Raw genomic sequence first — 20,575 nt, 5'->3', positions numbered from 1 at the left:
ATCTAATAAGTTTCCTTTAATTTACGTCTACGGTCACAAACGTTTGTTAACAGACTACCGGTTTCGCTCTTTAATGACCATCATCAGATCTGTTTCTTAAAAAAACGTCGTAATGTACTGCAGCCATAGTACCATCGTCAAATGGCTGCAGTACATTAGGACTTAGTTTTTATGAAACAGATCTCATGATGGTCATTAAAGACCGAAACCGGTAATCTGTTAACAGAAAGTTTGTGACCATAGACGTAAATTAAAGGAAACTTATTACATATACGGGTCACTGTTTTTTCGCGACGATGTCGCAGCTTGTGAAAGTAGCGTCGATCATCGTTGTTAACTTCGTCCAAGTTATGCAAAGTTTATCCGCCTTCTCGCCCGCAAACTGAAATCGCGTTAAGATTTCACAACAGACCACGCACGTGCAAAGCTCTACTGAGGTAGCGCAAGATGGTACGATCTTAACTGCAACTCGTGTGTGCCACTGCTTCATGCGGCATAGTCAGTGTGGTGCAGAGAAGCAGGGGGAGGTTTTGCGAGGAAGGAGTCGGCACTGACGGGTCGTTGGGTGGCTGTGTTGGCAGAGCGTCAGGAGCTGAGCCGCCACGCGACCTCGCCAGACTCGGTGGTGTCCACCTCCGAGGAGGCGGCGACCCCGCGCCAGCAGGAGCCGGAGCGGGAGGCCGAGCCCGCTGCCGCCCCCGCCGCCCCCACGCCGCCGCCGCCCCCGCCGCCGCCCCCGCGTCGGCCCGGCAGCGCCTGCAGCAGCGCCAGCAGCGACAGGGACAGCCGCGACCAGCTGCCGGAGGTGACGCTGTCGCCGCGCCGCATGGCGTCGCTGCAGGTCAAGCCGCAGTCGCAGTACAGGAGGCCCTCGCACCAAGGTACCGGCCCGCCCAGAGTTGAGCGCTCGTTTCCTCTGCAAAACTCGCCGCCCCGACTCCTATGTTAGGGTCTTCATAAGCAGTCTGTTGGTGTCTCCTACAGGTTAGCCTAAGACGGCTACTTAAGCTCGAAACATGGGGCCAAACGGCGAAGTTTGGAGCTGAAACTCGAAGAGGAACGTGATGCAACCTAATCGACCAGAAGAATTTCCATTTACTACTACTGTTTCCCAAACGTGAGCGTAGGACGGTTTCAGAACCACAGACACTGATGGTGAACAGCTTTTCACATATTTTGCCTTCAGTATGAGGAAAGATGCTGGCATACTGTAAAGGCTATTTTTGTGGATCTCCCATCAGACTCCAATATACACTCCTGGAAATTGAAATAAGAACACCGTGAATTCATTGTCCCAGGAAGGGGAAACTTTATTGACACATTCCTGGGGTCAGATACATCACATGATCACACTGACAGAACCACAGGCACATAGACACAGGCAACAGAGCATGCACAATGTCGGCACTAGTACAGTGTATATCCACCTTTCGCAGCAATGCAGGCTGCTATTCTCCCATGGAGACGATCGTAGAGATGCTGGATGTAGTCCTGTGGAACGGCTTGCCATGCCATTTCCACCTGGCGCCTCAGTTGGACCAGCGTTCGTGCTGGACGTGCAGACCGCGTGAGACGACGCTTCATCCAGTCCCAAACATGCTCAATGGGGGACAGATCCGGAGATCTTGCTGGCCAGGGTAGTTGACTTACACCTTCTAGAGCACGTTGGGTGGCACGGGATACATGCGGACGTCCATTGTCCTGTTGGAACAGCAAGTTCCCTTGCCGGTCTAGGAATGGTAGAACGATGGGTTCGATGACGGTTTGGATGTACCGTGCACCATTCAGTGTCCCCTCGACGATCACCACTGGTGTACGGCCAGTGTAGGAGATAGCTCCCCACACCATGATGCCGGGTGTTGGCCCTGTGTGCCTCGGTCGTATGCAGTCCTGATTGTGGCGCTCACCTGCACGGCGCCAAACACGCATACGACCATCATTGGCACCAAGGCAGAAGCGACTCTCATCGCTGAAGACGACACGTCTCCATTCGTCCCTCCATTCACGCCTGTCGCGACACCACTGGAGGCGGGCTGCACGATGTTGGGGCGTGAGCGGAAGACGGCCTAACGGTGTGCGGGACCGTAGCCCAGCTTCATGGAGACGGTTGCGAATGGTCCTCGCCGATACCCCAGGAGCAACAGTGTCCCTAATTTGCTGGGAAGTGGCGGTGCGGTCCCCTACGGCACTGCGTAGGATCCTACGGTCTTGGCGTGCATCCGTGCGTCGCTGCGGTCCGGTCCCAGGTCGACGGGCACGTGCACCTTCCGCCGACCACTGGCGACAACATCGATGTACTGTGGAGACCTCACGCCCCACGTGTTGAGCAATTCGGCGGTACGTCCACCCGGCCTCCCGCATGCCCACTATACGCCCTAGCTCAAAGTCCGTCAACTGCACATACGGTTCACGTCCACGCTGTCGCGGCATGCTACCAGTGTTAAAGACTGCGATGGAGCTCCGTATGCCACGGCAAACTGGCTGACACTGACGGCGGCGGTGCACAAATGCTGCGCAGCTAGCGCCATTCGACGGCCAACACCGCGGGTCCTGGTGTGTCCGCTGTGCCTTGCGTGTGATCATTGCTTGTACAGCCCTCTCGCAGTGTCCGGAGCAAGTACGGTGGGTCTGACACACCGGTGTCAATGTGTTCTTTTTTCCATTTGCAGGAGTGTATGTGGCGTCCCCCGACCCTGTCGAGGCAGCTGCTCTCTGCTGCTCATGACTGTTAAAAGTAAACCAAATATGATCAGTTTCGTAGGGGTGGAAACAGGCTACGTGAAGGGTACCAGCAATGAGGTACTGCATACAGAAAAATAAACAAATGGATAATTAATGTATATTTTCAATAAAACAAGGAAAGTAGACTATTTCTTTGCACATCTAATGATGCCGCGCACTCGTGGAAGATTTAGTATGCACTAATTATTGCTAACGGGCTTCTGAATGAAGTTGCCCCTACACGTATATCATTTACTGGGCAGCTGAGTGAAGTGTTATCTCTGGCGAAAATTAAGATCTCCTTGTCGACCTTACTGAATCGAAAGAGGCCTGCCGTGCGGTAAGTCACTGCAAGGCCAACCGACTCACAGCTGTAGGGCAGTGGTGCTTCACTGTGGTGTGCTGCAGAACGGTGCCTCCAGCTAATGACGGACGGCTTCCTTTCTAGGACACCAGTTCCCGTCCAGTTTGCGCCACTGGTCACACACAGGACATGTGTTAAGAAACTGAGAACTAAATTCTAACTTCCTTGATACTAGAGGGAAACAGAGGGCAAAACATGTAGAGAAATACAGAAACTTGATATAGCCGACAAATCAGTGTGGACATGGTAAGTGCTACACTTGGTCTGAAGAGCTTGGCAACGAAGAGCAATCGAAACGGTCAGAGATCAGTTGCCCCGGAAACAGTCAGATATAACATGGCCAATGATACAAGCCGTTACTGCTTTTCCAAATGGCATACGTCCACCCAGTTTATCGGTAGCTCCTTTCCATCCAAACGGTTCGTTATATTACAAATAGGGCTTTGAAAAAGTATAGGTGGTTTCCCTTTGTTTCCAAGCATCGTGTGCCTTCTACATTCCATCCACCGTCAGTAACCTAGGCCTAGGCTTTGACTGCGCCTTGCGGAGTCTGGTGGCCCTATGTCTGCTCACAGGGTGAACGATGTGGCAGAGTTTGGCGGCAGGATTCATTGGCATTAGCAGGTATCAACGAAGGAAGTTGGGAGGACGATAATTGTAATGGCTTCCTTCTGCAAGGGTTTACGAGCAGGTATTTATGGGTGCCTCGCTAAGTATAGATTTATTTAAGCACCAGAAGACTTGGAAATTTAGAGATATAGTACAGGATTTGTTCTGTGGTAGCATATTTACGTTGAGATCAGTGTAATGAGAGGGATAGAGGGGGCCATTGGAGGAGAGACTGGTGGGTGAGGTCTAGGTAAAGGGGCTTGTTGACTGATTGCCTGTTTTGAACTAGCAAGTCTTCGTCTTTCTGAAGTAAAAATTGGTTTCTCGGTTGAGTTGGGTCATTCAGTAGATAGTCAGGTGCTGTACTTGTCTTGATAAACATTTAGATTTCTTCAAGAAGGTCTATACTGTTAAAATAAATCAGTGCTATATACATATTACCTTTAGCTGCTATAAACAGAACCTGCTGTTACTAATATTCCAGATCACGTTAACATAAGAACGGAAACATGTCAGCAGTTCATTTGAAGTTTTATTCTTGTTGTTTTTAATTGTAATGTTAACGGTCTTACAAAAAGCTCCAATTCTCTGCAAATGTCGTAACGTTACATTATTTTATTTCTGGGCATTCACGTTAACACCAGTTTTGATTTAAGTATTTGATCATACGTCAACTTTATTACATGCAAACAAAAACGATAATCTCTCTGAGCAAAGTAGTCCTATACTATATCTTTGTATTTGTATGAAGATCTTTGTAAGAAGCAACAGTTGTACACCACATGCTGGACGCTGGCAAAGTTTTATAACTACACTACTGGCCATTAAAATTCCTACACCAAGAAGAAATGCAGATGATAAACGGGTATTCATTTGACAAATATATTGTACTAGAACTCACATGTGATTACATTTTCTCGCAATTTGGGTGCAGAGATCCTGAGAAATGAGTACCCAGAACAATCACCTCTGGCCGTATTAACGGCCTTGATACGCCTGGGCATTGGGTCAAACATAGCTTGGATGGCGTGTACAGGTACAGCTGCCCATGCAGCTTCAACGCGATACCACAGTTCATCAAGAGTAGTGACTGGCGTATTGTGACGAGCCAGTTGCTCGGTCACCGTTGACCAGACGTTTTCAATTGGTGAGAGATCTGGAGGATGTGCTGGCCAGGGCAGCAGTCGAACAATTTCTGTATCCAGAAAGTCCCGTACAGGATCTGTAACATGCGGTCGTGCATTATATTGCTGAAATGTTGGGTTTCGCAGGATCGTATGTAGAGCCACGGGTCGTAACACATCTGAAATGTAACGTCCACTGTTCAAAGTGCCATCAATGCGAACAAGAGGTGACCGAGACGTGTAACCAATGGCACCCCATACCATCACGCCGGGTGACACGCCAGTATGGCGATTACGAATAGACGCTTCCATTGTGCGTTCACGGCGATGTCGCCAAACACGGATACGACCATCATGATGCTGTAAACAGAACCTGGATTCATCCGAAAAAATGACGTTTTGCCGTTCGTGCACGCAGGTTCGTCGTTGAGTACACCATCGCAGGCGCTCCTGTCTGTGATGCAGCGTCAAGGGTAACCGCGACCATGGTCTCCGAGCTGATAGTCCGTGCTGCTGCAAACGTCATCGAACTGTTCGTGCAGATGGTTGTTGTCTTGCAAACGTCCCCATCTGTTGACTCAGGGATCGAGACGTGGCTGCACGATCCGTTACAGCCATGCGGATAAGATGCCTGTCATCTCGACTGCTAGTGACACGAGGCCGTTGGGATCCAGCACGGCGTTTCGTATTACCCTCCTGAACCCACCGATTCCACATTCTGCTAACAGTCATTGGATCTCGACCAACACGAGCAGCAATGTTGCGATACGATAAACCGCAATCACGATAGGCTGCAATCCGATCTTTATCAAAGTCGGAAACGTGATGGTACGCATTTCTCCTCCTTACACGAGGCATCACAACAACGTTTCACCAGGCAACGCCTGTCACGTGCTACTTGTGTATGAGAAATCAGTTGTAAACTTTCCTCACGTCAGCACGTTGTGGGTGTCGCCACCGGCCCCAACCTTGTGTGAATGCTCTGAAAAGGTAATCATTTGCATATCACAGCATCTTCTTCCTGTCGGTTAAATTTTGCGTCTGTAACACTTCATCTCCGTGGTGTAGCAATTATAATGGCCAGTAGTGTAACTTCCTGTGGACCATCTGATGATGAGCCTGAAAAGGTTGGAAACAGATTTATGGAATAAATAACTATTTCAAATAAGCAACTGGTTGCAGTTTTCTGTATTTGTTTTGAATAAAGAGTCACAGGTTGTTAAACATTTGTAATGGGTAAGAGTAATCAGCTGAATATTTTTCTTAAGACATTAATTATCGGATCAGATCTGGGGACCTGTGTGCACGAGAGAGAGTTATGTAGAGCGGCCTGTAAGAGGCAGAACACGTTGCCCTCCTGCAGAGTCCCCTCAGCAGCAGCAGCAGCAGCAGCAGCAGGTAGCAGCGGCGCCCATGACTCGCAGCCGGTCGACGTGCGGCGCCGTGGAGTGCGGCTTCAGCGACGCCCCCGCCGAGCTGTTCGCCCCCGCCGCCTCCCGCCGCCAGCAGCAGCAGCAGAGTGGGAGCAAGGGCCGCGCGGCGCCCTCCCCCCACCCCTCCTCCTACAACACGTGGTCCGGCCGGCAGGGCCGCGCCGCGCCCAAGTCTCGCCCGCCGCTCACCGAGAACACCTTCAGGTACGTCCACAACGTGTTCAGCTACGTGCTCACTCCGTACTTTACGTGCTCACCCATCATAGCCACCTTCAACCTCCGGACCAGACCACGACGTCGGAGCCACGGTGCAGTGTTCGCACTGTCAGGTGGTCTGGACCAACACACTGTTTGGCACAATTTGTGTTGAGCTGGGATACTGGGCCCACTGTCGTGCTGATAATACGTACCTAGGCGAGGATATCAAACCCCATGTTAAAAGTGTGCTCATGTCTTGGTCACGATATAAGACCCACTGTTTTACACTGTTTGCTGGGCCAGGCCATGGAGTCAGATCCACAGTCCCTCTGTTTTGCATTGCGGTGTTCACACTGCACACTGTATCGAGACATGATATCAAACACAGTGTTTTGCTGTTTGTTGTTCACGCCGCATGCAGAGGTAGTTCAGAACATTAGACCCACTATTTTCCACTGTAATGTTCACACTGCACTCTGGGCTAGATGGGATATCACACTTACTGTTCTGCTTTGTGGTGTCCACATTCTATGCTGCGCTGAGCTGGGGTATCAGACCCACTGTTTGGCAATGTAGGCCTTGATGAAACACCTACTTTTTTGGATTGCAGTTTTCTACACTGTGTGCCAGACTGGGTTGGGATATCAGACCTGCTGTTTTGCATCTGCTTTCCAGTGTGATGCTGGCAGTGTGTATCATCTCTAGTATGTATCATCCCTACAAAATACATCACACGTCTCTCATCTGTTTTTATCAAGAGTTTACCTGATTATATTAATTAATCTTTCACTGTTCCTTTCTTTTGGTGGGGTATGCGAGTGTGTGCTAAACACCGCAATAATGAATGTCTTTCACTAAATAAGTTTCACTTTGCAGGTCTCTGTAATTCTTAATTTGGTAAACAGACATGGATTAGGAGAATATGGAATTTGTCATCAACGTATCTTTTATTCCAGTTCTAAAATATAAAGTTCCATGGCCAGAAATTTGACACTTATTAAAATATTATAGGATATTAAACCGTGGTGGGATGAATTTCTTCTCGAAACCAAATGTTTCATTCCCTTTTTCAGAGGACATATTCAAGGGATGTTATGACTTTTTCAAAGGTTCAAAAGACGCCCTGAGTCAGTTGCGAGCCACATTGTGCATTAGACCTGCGAGAAAGGCACAATCCGCCACCTCTCCTCTACTGAAGACACCTCTGAGGAAGCGGACGAAACGTTTGGTTTCGACAGAAAATTGACCCACCATGGCACATTTTGAAAAACAATATTTCAATAAGTGCTGCCTCCCAGTTCACATCACTTTTGATTACCTTTGAAAGGCAACTGTTCCTCTATCAACACATTCAGAGTTGCATCCATAGAAGGAAAAATTATTCACCTTTTGTGTTACTAAAAAAAAGTACACGAAATATTGGTATTCTGGTCCTCGTGCAAAATGTTAACAACATCGGTAGACCCCAAAACCACTCGGCGCTTGTGGTTCGATAACGGCGCCACGTGCAGTAGGCTAGGCTGGGCCAGTTGTGTGACTGCAGCGCCTGCCTGCCCACAGCCGGTCGTCGGTGCAGCGGCGCAGCCTGGGCGCCTACGGCGGCGGCCGCCCGCACCACAGCAACAACAACTACCAGCACGCCAGCGCCCCCTGCAGCCCCCGCAGGCAGCCGCCCCACGCCGCCGCCGCCGCTGGGGGCGGCAAGGGCTCCCTGCCCGCCTCCCTGTCCGGCTCCCCCACCAAGATATCGCCGCTCATCGAACAGGTACGCTCGCCACGCCGACTCTCACTCACCTACGCACACCACTGTCGATTTTCGACCACCTCGAGTCTTACCGTTCACTCTGAGTCCTCGAGCGTCTCGCTCTCTACCTCGCTTTCCCAGTCCTACACTGAAGCGCCAAAGAAACTGGTATTGGAGTGCGTACTCAAATGCAGAGATATGTAAACACGCAGAATACGGCGCTGCGGTCTGCAATGCCTGTTTAAGACAACAAGTATCTGGCGCAGTTGTTAGATCAGTTACTGCTGCTACAATGGCAGGTTATCTAGATGTAAGTGAATTTCAGCATGGTGTTATAGTCGTCGAACGAGCGATGGGACACAGCATCTCAGACATAGCGATGAAGTGGGGTTTTTCCCGTACAACCATTTCACGAGTGTACCGCAACAGGTGACACATGCGGAAGCATCCTGTCTCATCATCTGCATCCATTCCTGTCCATTATGCATTCCGACGGACTTCTGCAATTCCAGCAGGACAATGTGACACCCCAAACGTCCAGATTTGCTACAGAGTGGCTCCAGGAACTCTCTTCTGAGTTTAAACACTTCCGCTGACCACCGAACTCCCCAGACATGAACATTATTGAGCAAGAAACTTTCTGGCAGATTAAAACTGTGTGGTGGACCGAGACTCGAACTCGGGACCTTTGCCTTTCGCGAGCAAGTGCTCAACCACTGAGCTACCCAAACACGAGTCGCGACCCGTCCTCACAGCTTTACTTCCGCCAGTACCTCGTCTCCTACCTTCCAAACTTCACTGAAGCTCTCCTGCGAACCTTGCAGAAATAGCACTCCCGGGAGAAAGGATATTGCGAATACATGGCTTAGCCACAGCCTGGGGGATGTTTCCAGAATGAAATTTTCACTTTGCAGCAGAGTGTGCACTGTTATGAAACCTGCTGGCATATTAAAACTGTGTGCCGGAATATCCTTTCTTCTGGCAGTGCTAGTTCTGCTAGGTTCGCAGGAGAGCTTCTGTGAAGTTTGGAAGGTAGGAGACGAGGTACTGGCGGAAGTAAAGCTGTGAGGACGGGTCGCTAGTCGTGCTTGGGTAGCTCAGTGGTAGAGCACTTGCCCGCGAAAGGCAAAGGTCCCGAATTCGAGTCTCGTCCCGACACACAGTTTTAATCTGCCAGGAAGTTTCATAACAACGCCGCTGCAGACTGAAAATTTAACTCTGGATCATTGAGCATATCTGGGATGCCTGGCAACGTGCTGTTCAGAAGAGATCTTCACCCCTCGTCTACTTCAGACATAAATCGAGTCAATGCCACGTCATTTTACGGCACTTCTGCGTACTCGCGGGGGCCCTACACGATGTTAGGCACGTGTACCAGTTTATTTGGCGCTCCAGTGTACCTGCCCCACAAAACCGATTGCGAACACCCTGCAGCGCCACCTCCTGCCACCCACTGTTGAGATCTCTGACGTTCCGTTACACCCCACCTTGCCATCTACACACACACTCTGTCAGTTACCAGGGAAATTTCAACTGTCTTGTCCTCCCAGGCAAAGAAATTATTTCTGAAGTCCACCCATTGCATCAGCTAGACCCTAGCCTACCTCTTCCTTCTCGAAACAAGGCTCCATCAATTCCCTACGAAACTGCGATCGTGGACATCCGATATCACCCGCATCCCTCCTCTTGACACTCCTGAATATTTACCTTGACGGAAATTCCTCACGAAAGTGACAACACCAAAATCCTTACACTCCTCAACATCACACGCATCATCGTGTCGTCAGGACTAACAGCACTGTTTTTATTCCTATAAAAAGTGTGTGATTATACTAATTAAATTCGGTCAACCATCCAGGCATGGCATACTTCATACCATTAACTCTGATTGAATTAAGGTACCCTGACTCACATCGAATAAAAGACATTACATTAACTCATGGAGTCATTCAATGGTGCCTGTGGCGTACAGTTGAACTGAGTGCGTCTCATGTTTTGATGAGAGGGCAGAAGAACGTTTAAGCACTGATTTGCCCTCTGTTTCTGCAAGGCAACGAGACGGGCTGGTAAGCTCCAGAATACAGTAGATGGTTGAAGTCACGGCAGTGTAGTGCTGTGACAGGATATGACAGGTGTACATATCACGTATTTGTTACGTTTCGACATGTGCTACAACACAGTGTAAGTAATATGGTTTATCAGCATCTAATTTTATTATCCCGTAGTTAGTAACATGTACAAAATGTGCTGTAACGGTAACATACCTCTGGGAACCTAAAACTACTGAATTTTACAATTTATGGCCACTTAGTATATATCGAAAATAAATAACAATTCAAAAGCGTGATGAAATATTACCATTAATATTTTCATTGTGTTTAAATCATAATTTGCGGTACAATGTGTAAAAATGACATATCTTTTCTTTATGAATTATTTTATAAATATTGTTGTTTCCAATGAAATAGTTTGTAAATATGACGAGTTTTCTCAGGTATATTGATATACAGGTTGGGACAAATGAAAGCGGCCTGGAGAACAGGTCCAAGTGGAATATTCGTCTGCTTGGTCGACGAGGTATGCCCGTCTCTTGCAACAGGCGTCAGTATATGTGGTAGGAGTCTGAAGCATTTTCTGGTCAACTGCAGACACATTTTCTCGTGTGTGGGTACGTTTCGGAATGTTTTTTCACTTGTTCAAAGGACGCCGTCTTAGTACTAAGCATTGAATGGCACTGTTTGCTGGCACTTTGAAGCGTTGTATTTCTCAGCAACCAACTGACCACACCGTTTGCACGACTTTGTTGTCGCGTGACTGCCCACAACGAACACCGGCTGCTCCACTGTGAATACCACGTCCCCTTTCCACCGCTCCACCCAGACTGACACAGCTCGCACTATCCTCTGAACTGGAGTTGATCACGTGGCGGGCGTGTACGTGGTGTGCGCATCACAGTGTGTAGTTATATGTGTTGTGTTGGCTACCGAGGGAGTCAGCACCAATACGAACAAGAAAGGAGAGAAGTTGTGATGCTCGGAGGCAGGAATCCAACACACTTTAACATGGAATGAAACTTGACTTCTCTTGCCTGCTGCGTGCGATAACATCTATCCACTATTACTACTCACAAAAGGCAGGTTCAGTCACGCCTTGATATTAGCCTCAGTACTTAGCTCTCGAAATCTGCTACGGAACCGGGGCGACCAGCGATGTGCGGCTGGTTAAATCTGGCGGTGTGGCGCTGCCCGCTCTTTCTATTGGTGCACGGCACAGCAGCTTCTTGACGCCGCTCCGCTCCGTTCAACTGTGGATGAAATGAAGCACTGGTAAGATGAGTGATACCTCTAGCTGTATAAAACTGCTCAAAGTCCTGGGCCGTAAACTGTGGTCCGTTGTCCGTAACCAGCACTACAGGTAAACCTTCCAGGCAAAAAATAGATGGCAAAGCTTGAATGGTACTATGCGACATCGTCGAGTTAATGGACACTGCAAACGGATATTTGTTAAGAGAGTCCACAACAATAAGCCGACGACTTACACCGAAATTACAATGAAATGAATACCCCTAGCTGCATACAGGCGTTGATATAAGTCAACGGGCACAGTTGAAAATGTATGCCCTGACCGGGACTCGAACCCGGGATCTCGTGATGACATGGCAGACGCTCTATCAATCTTTTTTTTTCTTTTTTGTTCGTTGTTCGTCGTTGTGTTTGGTCGTTGCGGACGTCACATGACAATCATTCAAGTTTATTGTTGATCCTTTGACTCAGTTTTTTTATTACAGACGCCAACCAGCTCTCTGACCGAACGCGCTGAGTTACCGTGCCGGCTATCCATCTGAGCCACCGAGGACACAGAGGATAGTGCGACTGCAGGGACTTATCTCTGGCACGCCTCCCGTGAGACCCACATTCCCAACTTATTGTCCCGCACTATATTCATAGTGCCCCTGCCCATTATACTCATTACTCGCGGCTTTTCGCCGATTCCCGTTAGAGTTCGGGCACCGTTTGTGCATCCGCACAGAAAAAGATGATCAAATGGCCGGTGAACCTTATATATGAAGATACTATCTGTTCTTTCGGAGTTGTTGGGAATGTGGGTGTCAAGGGAGGCGTGCCAGTCGCTCTATCCTCTGTGGCCTCGGTGGCTCACGTGGGTAGAGCGTCTGCCATGTAAGTAGGAGATCCCGGGTTCGAGTCCCTGTCGGGGCACACATTTTTAACTGTTCTCCGTTGAGTTATATCAACGCCTGTATGCAGCTAGGGATATTCATTTCATTGTAATTTCATTCTAACGAGCTGCATGGTCCCCGATGGTATCTGTTCTTTCGGACATGTCCGAAAGAACAGATACCATCTTCATATATACATATAGAGTTACATTGAGTCTTGGTCAATAACTTGGAAGCGAAAGGAATCGACGTGTGCTGTGAACGAAATCTGTGCGAGAGCACAGCTCCGATTCCATACGAAGAATCGAACACTGCCAAAACCACAGGCTTAGTGGGATCGAAATGAACAAGACATCTGTCACTCAAAAAGGAATTTTTAAGTTCCTGCGATGCGTCCCGGCACTCTTTGGTCCAAACAAAAGTCGCTTTCCGTGAAGGACAGTTTTGTCTTTCATGAGTGGAAAAGCGGTGGGGACACGATTTCACAGCAGACACACACGTTGACGCTGGTTTACTGTGGCCAAGGCGCGGTTGCCCGTTTGCGCGCATTGGTCGATCACAAGGCCGTACTTGTTTGTCACTTTGCGTTACACTACGTATGGGAGCTACCTCGAAGTTTTCCACTGCACTATGACACGAGCCCTCATGTTCAGTAAATTGTAACACTTGTTTCAAAGTAGGATTAGAATATTTGAGCACTTGTTCACCAATCCGACTGTGTGCCACATTTTACGTAATTGCGTCACGAATCATAACGTCACTATAGTCCTGTAGACAGAGACATTGAAACCGACACTGTCGTGTCAAATACTGAAGTTCAGTGACCAACTGACGGTATGTCTGTCCTGACTTTTTCCGCCATCGAAAAAATGTGTAACGAGCTGCAACAGCCTATAGCTGATTCTCTGGCCATTAAAATTGCTACACCAAGAAGAAATGCAGATATTAAACGGGTATTAATTGGACAGATATATTATACTAGAACTGACATGTGAGTACATTTTCACGCAAATTTGGGTCCGTAGATCCTGAGAAATCTGTACTCAGAACAGCCCCCTCTGGCCGTAATAACGGCCTTGACACGCCTGGGCATTGAATCAAACAGAGCTTGGATGGCGCGTACAGGTACAGCTGCCCATGAAGCTTCAACAAGATACCACAGTTCATCAAGACTAGTGACTGGCGTATTGTGACGAGCCAGTTGCTCGGCTACCATTGACAGACGTTTTCAGTTGGTGAGAGATCTGGAGAATGTGCTGGCCAGGGCAGCAATCGAACATTTTCTGTATCCAGAAAGGCCCGTACAGGACCTGCATCATGCGGTCGTGCATTATTCTGCTGAAATGTAGGGTTTCGCAGGGATCGAATGAAAGGTAGAGCCACGGGTCGTAACACATCTGAAATGTAACATCCACCGTTCAAAGTGCCGTCAATGCGAACAAGAGGTGACCGAGACGTGTAACCACTGGCACCCCATACCATCACGCCGGGTGATACGCCAGTATGGCGATGACGAATACACACTTCCAATGTGCTTTCACCGCGATGTCGCCAAACACGGATGCGACCATCATGATGCTGTAAACAGAATCTGGATTCATCCGAAAAAATGACGTTTTGCCATTCGTGCACCCAGGTGCGTCGTTGAGTACACCATCGCAGGCGCTCCTGCCTGTGATGCAGCGTCAAGGGTAACCGCAGCCATGGTCTCCGAGCTGATAGTCCATGCTGCTGCAAACGTCGTCGAACTGTTCGTGCAGATGGTTGTTGTCTTGCAAACGTCCCCATCTGTTGACTCAGGGATCGAGACGTGGCTGCACGATCCGTTACAGCCATGCGGATAAGATGCCTGTCGTCTCGACTGCTAGTGATACGAGGCCGTTGGTATCCAACACGGCGTTCCGTATTACCCTCTTTGAACCCACCGATTCCATATTCTGCTATCAGTCGTTGCATCTCGACCAACGCGAGCATCAATGTCGCGATACGATAAACCGCAATCGCGATATGCTACAATCCTCATATCAGCACGTTGTAGGCGTCGCCACCGGCGCCAAACTTGTGTGAATGCTCTGAAAAGCCAATCATTTGCATATCGCAGCATCTTCTTCCTGTCGGTTAAATTTCGCGTCTGTAGCACGTCGTGGTGTAGCAATTTTAATGGCCAGTAGTGTATCTCTTCAAAAATTAGCTACTCCGGCCTACTAGTTGGGAATAACTTGTAAGTCAGGCGGTAAAATTTTGTGTTCGCTGTTAACAGGAAATAAGAAAGTTTCACTGTATCTTGCACTTCTGGCGAACCATTCTTCTTGTTGTTCATCGAAAGCTCGGAACAGCGAAATGGACGTCGGCAGCGTCATGGATGTGGCTGGCTGTTGTGGCGGAGTCGATGAAGGAGCGGCTTGTGCATTAATGAGCTACTCGTCTGCCGACGCCAAGTGCGACGGTTGTTGGTTGTTAAACCGAATAAACTGCGTTAGACCGAAGCCAGTAGCAGCGGGAGGCGTAGGCACAGGTGGTGTAGGAGGCGGGCTAGAGATGATTTTAATGAAAGGAGCGCCGCAACAAAGTAATGATAGACAATTAGCGAAATCGTTGCAGTGAGTCTGCAAGAAAACACAATTAGGAGCAAGGTGCCTCTGAAACAAAAGAGATAAATATTAGTGCCGCGCTGTGACGGAGCGGCGAAGAGCGAAGGCAGTGTTGCTTCTGGAATCCACGGCGCCATTTATGTTGGTTGCTGTGGGAGTCAGTGCCGACGCAAACAAAGAAGGAGAGAAGCTGCGATGGTCGGCGGCAGGAATCCAAAATCATCTGTACAAAACACTTTAAGAGTAATTGAGTACTTCATTTCTAAAAGGAAATGAAACTTAACTTCTTGTGTCTCCTACGTGCTATTGCATATATCCGCTATTACTACTCGCTTGAGACAGGCTAAAAATCGTCTTCCTATTATAAATTTCCTTTAGTTCACGTCTATGGTCACAAATGTTTTGTCATCAGACTACCGGCTTCGGTCTATAGTGACCATCTCCAGATCGACTGGAGATCTACTGGAGCCAAAGTGGCATCGTCCAATGCTAAACACATTGGCATTTGCCGATGCCACTACAGCTTAACACATTAGCAGTTGACGATGCCACAATGGCTACAGTACATTAGGACATATTTTTGTAAAACAGATCTGAAGATGGTCATTATAGACCGAAACCGGTAGTCTGATGACAGAAAATTTGTGACCGTAGACGTGAACTAAAGGAAATTAAATCCATTCGTGTATCCGGGTCGCTGTTCAATTCGAGACGATGTCACAGCTTATGTCTTCCTATTACTCGGCACTGATGCTCTAGAAGTCTGTGACCGAACTGGGCCAACCAGCGTTGAGAGGGGGCGTTGAACTCTGTCTTCCTTCAGGTGTTGCGCTGCCCGCTCTTTCCACTGGCGCGCGGGTCAGCGCCTTCTTGATGCCGTTTCGCGGCGCTGTGCTGGTCAATGTGCAGTCGATGCTTTAGGACTGCACAGTATGCATACAATCACGTCAAATAGTATCCACTCATTCAGGTCACATTTATTTGCCCCACGTTGCATATGGAAGTAAAGAGAAAGAACAACAAAGTTTCTTCACATATTTTACCTGTTCTCGTGGAGCATTGTAAGCTTCTGGGTTTATCACGTTTCACACACTGTTGGAAGCAAAGAAAAAGCCTCAAATTTGCTGCACATATTTCCATGGAACACGGTAAGCTACTGGACTTTTTATATTTCACTCGCTTGTATGCCTTCATTCTGTTGTGTGTGTAAGGAGAGTAACATTAGGTTTTTCTCTTTTCTAGCTTGTCGCTTCTTTCTTTTTTTGTTGGATTACTAACTCGCTGTTTTCCACCCAATATATATGAAATAGGTTTCCCGTGTTCATGCGGTAAGTCTTCTTATTAATCTCATTCCTATGCTTTTCGTGAACTCAAATCTTCACATAGTACCCTTATATAAATGCGTAACATAGGCATTTTCGCAGCTCAGTGATATTAGAAACTGAAATATTGCCAGTGGCCACCTTCTCGTTCGCCAACTAGCTGAACAGTTGCTGCACTTCATGTCTAGAGCGTCTACGCCAGATTTCGTGGCATTATAGAAGCTAATAAGTTCTGGTTTGTTGCTTTTTTCATCGGTAAACAAAGAGTTGAAGAAAGCATTAAACTGCCTTACATTTTTTGGAACAAAAGACAGTAGTGTAAGATGTTTACTGGACCCATTAACACTGGAGCCCACTTCTTTCTTTGGGTCGGGAAGAGACTCTTTTGGAACTTCTCTTTTGTTGGATTTTAGTGTCTTTCAGCACTTCCTTACACAATTTATTAAAGGAAGACAAATTGTATGCTGTGATATTCCTGTTTGTACCAGCTGTACATCTGGAAAGACGAATCACACACTGAGCCGACTTTTGGAACTTTTTCTCTTCTTTTGATAGTGTTGCTCCATCACTAGCTTTTCCCAAATAAATATAAGCATTATACAGGATGTGACAAAAATGTGCGGCACAGGTTGATGAAGAAATTATATGAACGCGGGTTTGGAAACACTTTGTTGCAACTCATTTTCTACAATTCATTAGTCGTGGGAAACACAAGAACAGAACATTAGAATCATGGGGAGCATGCACTCTTGGTGACGACTGGTTACGTTGTGCAGCGCCAGTGTTTTGTTTTGCATGTCCCTGTTTGCAAGCGGCGTCCGTCATTGCTTCTTTAGAGGTAGCATCAACAGTTCCAGCGACCAGTACGACCGTTGCAAGCACAGGGTTTGCTACGTACTGTTAATCATAGGCTTGGCCCGTGCAGCGGCAGTGTACAGAAAAGCAGGGATGGCAGATGACCATTTGATGCATGGAGTCTCTGGTGGCACTGACGCTCGCGCCCAACGTTTGTGTCGGGAGAGATTTCCAGGACGATGGTGCCCCGACAGGAAAATGTTTAGAGTCACTGGTTGTCGACTTAGGGGACGCGGGTCATTTAAGCGTGATTCTCGCGACTGGGGGAGGCCTTGAAGGACCGCAGTTTACTACGGCCCTAGTGTCAGGACAAGACGTGTAGCTGCAACGCCGAATGTTGGCCACATGACTTTCTGGCGAGTGTTACACGAGAACCAGCTGTATCCATGCCATTTGTGGCGTGTGCAGGCACTACCAGCAGCTGATGTTCCCTCGCGGGTACTCTGCTGGGGATTGTTTATTCGGCAAAGTGTCAACCCTAATTTTAGTGCAACGGCCCTGTTCAGCGACGAGGCGTAGTTTCAACGAGATCACATTGTTAATTTTGACAATCGGCATGTATGGACAGGTGCGAATCTTCACACAACCGTTGAAGCAAGTCATCAACAAAGATTTTCTGTCAGTGTTGGCGCCAACATTGTTGGTGACTGTTTGCTAGGCCCTCACTTTCTTTCACTCAGACTCAATGGACGAAGTTATTATAATCATACAATGTAGGCTTTCACGGCCGTTGTTGTCTTCAGTTGAAACTTCCGGGCTGAGAGGCCGTGGTCGATGTATAAAATTTCCACCTGACGTTTCGTCTCCATCTGCGGGAGACATCTTCTGAGGTCGTCCGGCTACTGCCACTGAGGCTCCAGGTACTGCCGCATTTATAGAGCGCATAGAGGGCACCACCATTCGTCACGTGATGCCGACGGTATGCCTATCTTTGGAAGGCGTCATCATTCTCGATTAAGAGTAATCGATTGTCATTCTGCTGGCGCAACGTCGACATCCGTATTTTGTCTAACTTTAAAACTTTCTCTTTTCTATTAAAATTATTACGGTGTTTGTGAATCTCTATTGCTTCTCAATACATGCCCGCATGATAATGGGATGTTCGTGCTAGAACGCTTGTCTCATTAAATTTAATATTCGTGGTTCCCATCTCGAAAAATATGCTCAGCTACGGCTAATTTTTCGATGTGTCCTAAGCGACAGTTTCTTTTATGTTCGGCTAAGCGGGTGTTTACACATCTTTTCATTGTTCCAATATATACTTGTCCACAACTGCCCCAGATGTTGCTAGGGGGTGTCGGGCGTCTTTTGCAGTTCTTAAATATTCCTTAATCTTCTTGGTGGATCTGAAGATTGTTTCGATCCCATACTTGGCCATAACTTTCCCGATACGGCCCTTGACTTTATTAATGAACGGTAGGAAAACTTTTCCAATAGGTGACCGTTGTTACTCTCGACTACTGGTTTCTTTTCTTCTTTGATTGAGGGCTCGATCAGTTTCCTTGTTGGTATATCCGTTTACTGCAAAAGACGCCCGACACCCCCTAACAACTCCTGGAATGTACAAAATTCCATGGAGTTGTGGACAAGTATATATTGTAACAATCAAAAGAAGTGTAAACACCCGCTTAGCCGAACATAAAAGAAACTGTCGCTTAGGCCACATCGAAAAATTAGCCGTAGCTGAGCATATTTTTCGAGATGGGAACCACGAATATTAAATTTAATGAGACAAGCGTTCTAGCACGAACATCCCATTATCATGCGGGCATGTATTGAGAAGCAATAGAGATTCACAAACACCGTAATAATTTTAATAGAAAAGAGAAAGTTTTAAAGTTAGACAAAATACGGATGTCGACGTTGCGCCAGCAGAATGACAATCGATTACTCTTAATCGAGAATGATGACGCCTTCCAAAGATAGGCATACCGTCGGCATCACGTGACGAATGGTGGTGCCCTCTATGCGCTCTATAAATGCGGCAGTACCTGGAACCTCAGTGGTAGTAGCCGGACGGCCTCAGAAGATGTCTCCCGCAGATGGAGACGAAACGTCAGGTGGAAATGTTATACATGGACCACGGCCTCTCAGCCCGGAAGTTTCAACTGAAAAGTTATTATAGTTTCGTAGAGAACGTTCTGTTGTAGATGTGCCTTTAACTGTGTGACAAAACATGTACCTCCTGCACGATGGAGCACCTCCTCATTTCACTGTCACTGTCCATTGGCTTATAAAGAACAGATTCGGTGACAGATGGATAGGTATAGATGGACCAATTGGCTGGCCTCCACGATCTCCCGACCTAAACCCACTAGCATTTTATTTGTGGGCGGGGGGGGGGGGGGAGAGTTAGTGGGGTAGGGGAGCATTTGAAAGCTTTGGTACATAGAATCACAGTATAAGGTGTTCAGAGAATCCATGCCCTTATTATGGAAAGCTGCGAAACCATATGCAATAATCCAGGAGATACATTAGAGCAGCCGAGATTCTGTACGACAGTGGTGTGACGCATCTATCAGTGTCCATGGAGGACATATTGAACATCTCCTGTGAGAAGGAGTAGCATATGGTATGCTGCTGCATTCTGTTCCTGTGTGTTTCCCATGAATAATGAATTGGAGGAAATGAGCTGTAACATGAAAACAATGCGTTTTCAGACCCATGTTCATGCACAATAATTTCTTCATCTATGTGTGAGGAATGTGTCCTGCAATGTGTGCAGTACATTTTTGTTACACTCTGTATAAATATGATGACTGTGCATCTGTGAGGCACATGACCTTTATGCTATATTCAGCAGGTTTCTTGGGCCCATGTATTCTGTATCGTCTGTCTCAAAATGGGAGTAGAGTCTCGTCAACACAAACATGAGTTCCAACGGAGTATACCTTCTGACACGAATAGGGAAGTTGAAAATGTTATCACAGCCGCCGCAGGATCATCTCTTTTTCTTTGTTCGCGAGTAGATGCATCAATGCATCATCAAATCTGAGAGTCCCCAGTAAAACTTTACATCGTTTCGGAGACATGGTTGCACGAAAAATGGGACGTTCGGGAGAGTCGTTTGCAAAACGTGATACCAGTTTTTTACATCCAGACTTGAAAATGAAACATAGAAGCATCAAACCAATTAGCGCCTCAATTTCATTTTTGTCTGTATCTCTAACTGGAAGAGGAAGAATACTTTAATTTATTCCTTATGAGTTGCAGTTTTGAGTTGGTAAGAACTACAATCTCATCGAAAATCTCACTGTTGAAAAACAAACGCCATATTTCTTCTTGGCCTGGATCGTTACGTAACTGACTAGCAGGGACTAACCATGACGACAATCTAATTTTTATTATATTTTTGTATGTGTCTTAGCACCGCAAATGGGCGCTCCGGAACTGCAAGTGAAACACTTCATTTTGCCATGGTAAGACATCGGTTTCGA

General features: G+C 47.5%; 1 protein-coding gene across 1 annotated transcript in view; it reads left to right on the top strand.

Annotated features, from left to right (window-relative positions):
* The window catches only part of LOC126204373 (GAS2-like protein pickled eggs), an 832,631-nt gene that overhangs the window by 802,665 nt on the left and 9,391 nt on the right, over positions 1-20,575 (top strand). Inside the window, exons 9-10 of the mRNA XM_049938746.1 lie at positions 6,182-6,296; positions 8,010-8,214. Coding sequence (XP_049794703.1) covers positions 6,182-6,296; positions 8,010-8,214 — 320 coding nt within the window. The remainder of the gene's footprint in view (positions 1-6,181; positions 6,297-8,009; positions 8,215-20,575) is intronic.

This window comes from Schistocerca nitens, chromosome 9 (assembly GCF_023898315.1).
Source record: "Schistocerca nitens isolate TAMUIC-IGC-003100 chromosome 9, iqSchNite1.1, whole genome shotgun sequence".
In the NCBI taxonomy this organism is placed as follows: Eukaryota; Metazoa; Arthropoda; class Insecta; order Orthoptera; family Acrididae; genus Schistocerca; species Schistocerca nitens.
This window is presented reverse-complemented; position numbering and strand designations above follow the sequence as displayed.